This window comes from Octopus bimaculoides, chromosome 25 (genome assembly GCF_001194135.2).
Source record: "Octopus bimaculoides isolate UCB-OBI-ISO-001 chromosome 25, ASM119413v2, whole genome shotgun sequence".
Classification (NCBI taxonomy): Eukaryota; Metazoa; Mollusca; class Cephalopoda; order Octopoda; family Octopodidae; genus Octopus; species Octopus bimaculoides.
Genome location: NC_069005.1, coordinates 1642505 through 1643432, shown reverse-complemented (window position 1 = coordinate 1643432; position 928 = coordinate 1642505). Strand labels below are relative to the sequence as shown.

The window sequence follows — 928 nt, the reverse complement described above, 5'->3', positions numbered from 1 at the left end:
ATATACATACATACACACACACACATATATGTGTTCGGCAAAAGGGACCGATGGAATAATAAGCTTTAAAAAAAAAGTCCCAGAATCGATTTGTTCGACTAAAACCCTTCAAGGCGGTGCTCCAGCATGGCCAGTCAAATGACTGAAATAACGATTCTGCCAGCTTGTCGCCCCTTAGAAGGGGGTGGGATTTGTCGATACCACCCACCTCAGTACTCGGCTCGTACTTTATTTTATTAGTCGTGGATGGATGAAAGGCAAAGCTAACCATCTCGGGATTTGAACGTAAGCAGCCAGATGCAATACGGTAGTAGTTAGGGTTCCCAGTGCCACACTCCACGATCCATGTTATAGGCTGATTTTAAAATAATATTTTCTCCCTATTTCGTTTCAGATGGGTCTCACCCGTCAGTTAGCAATTCTTTGAAGCCTGCAAAAAGTCGAAATTCCACAATTTATAACTCAACTATTATGATTCTGCCGACGAGAAAAGACGACAGTACCGTGACTTCAATACACTGATGAACGCTGGTCTTTCCACTTACATTAATTAACACCAAGTCAAATATGGACGAACATTGAATTTAGGTTTTCTGAAAAGAATTTAAAAGAAAGAGAAAAAAGAGTTATTTCATTACAAATGATTCAACGGGTTATCACGGTTTTGTGTTTATGGCTGAAAATAACGATCTTTCTACCAATTAGCGAACCGTAAACACAAAATTATATGGCACCCGCTTTGGCGTCATCTAAGGGTAGAGTCAAAGGAAATCGATCCTGCCACGGCAAACACGTGGATTCAAATGGTTAACAGTTCTCAAAACCCTGCTCAGGACTTTTTATTCCACTTACAAAGTTTCTTTACAAAAAAAAAAAATTTTTTAAGCAAACAAAAAACGAATAAGAAGAAAAAAGGAATTTTGGAATA

General features: G+C 38.6%; 1 protein-coding gene across 2 annotated transcripts in view; it reads left to right on the top strand.

Annotated features, from left to right (window-relative positions):
• The window catches only part of LOC106882830 (uncharacterized), a 5718-nt gene extending 4796 nt beyond the window's left edge, over window positions 1-922 (top strand). For both annotated transcript variants that reach the window (XM_014933616.2, XM_014933617.2), the window contains exon 4: window positions 395-922. In XM_014933616.2, the coding sequence (XP_014789102.1) occupies window positions 395-522 (128 nt within the window). In that variant the 3' untranslated portion in view covers window positions 523-922. The remainder of the gene's footprint in view (window positions 1-394) is intronic.
• The last annotated feature ends 6 nt before the right edge of the window (window positions 923-928 follow it).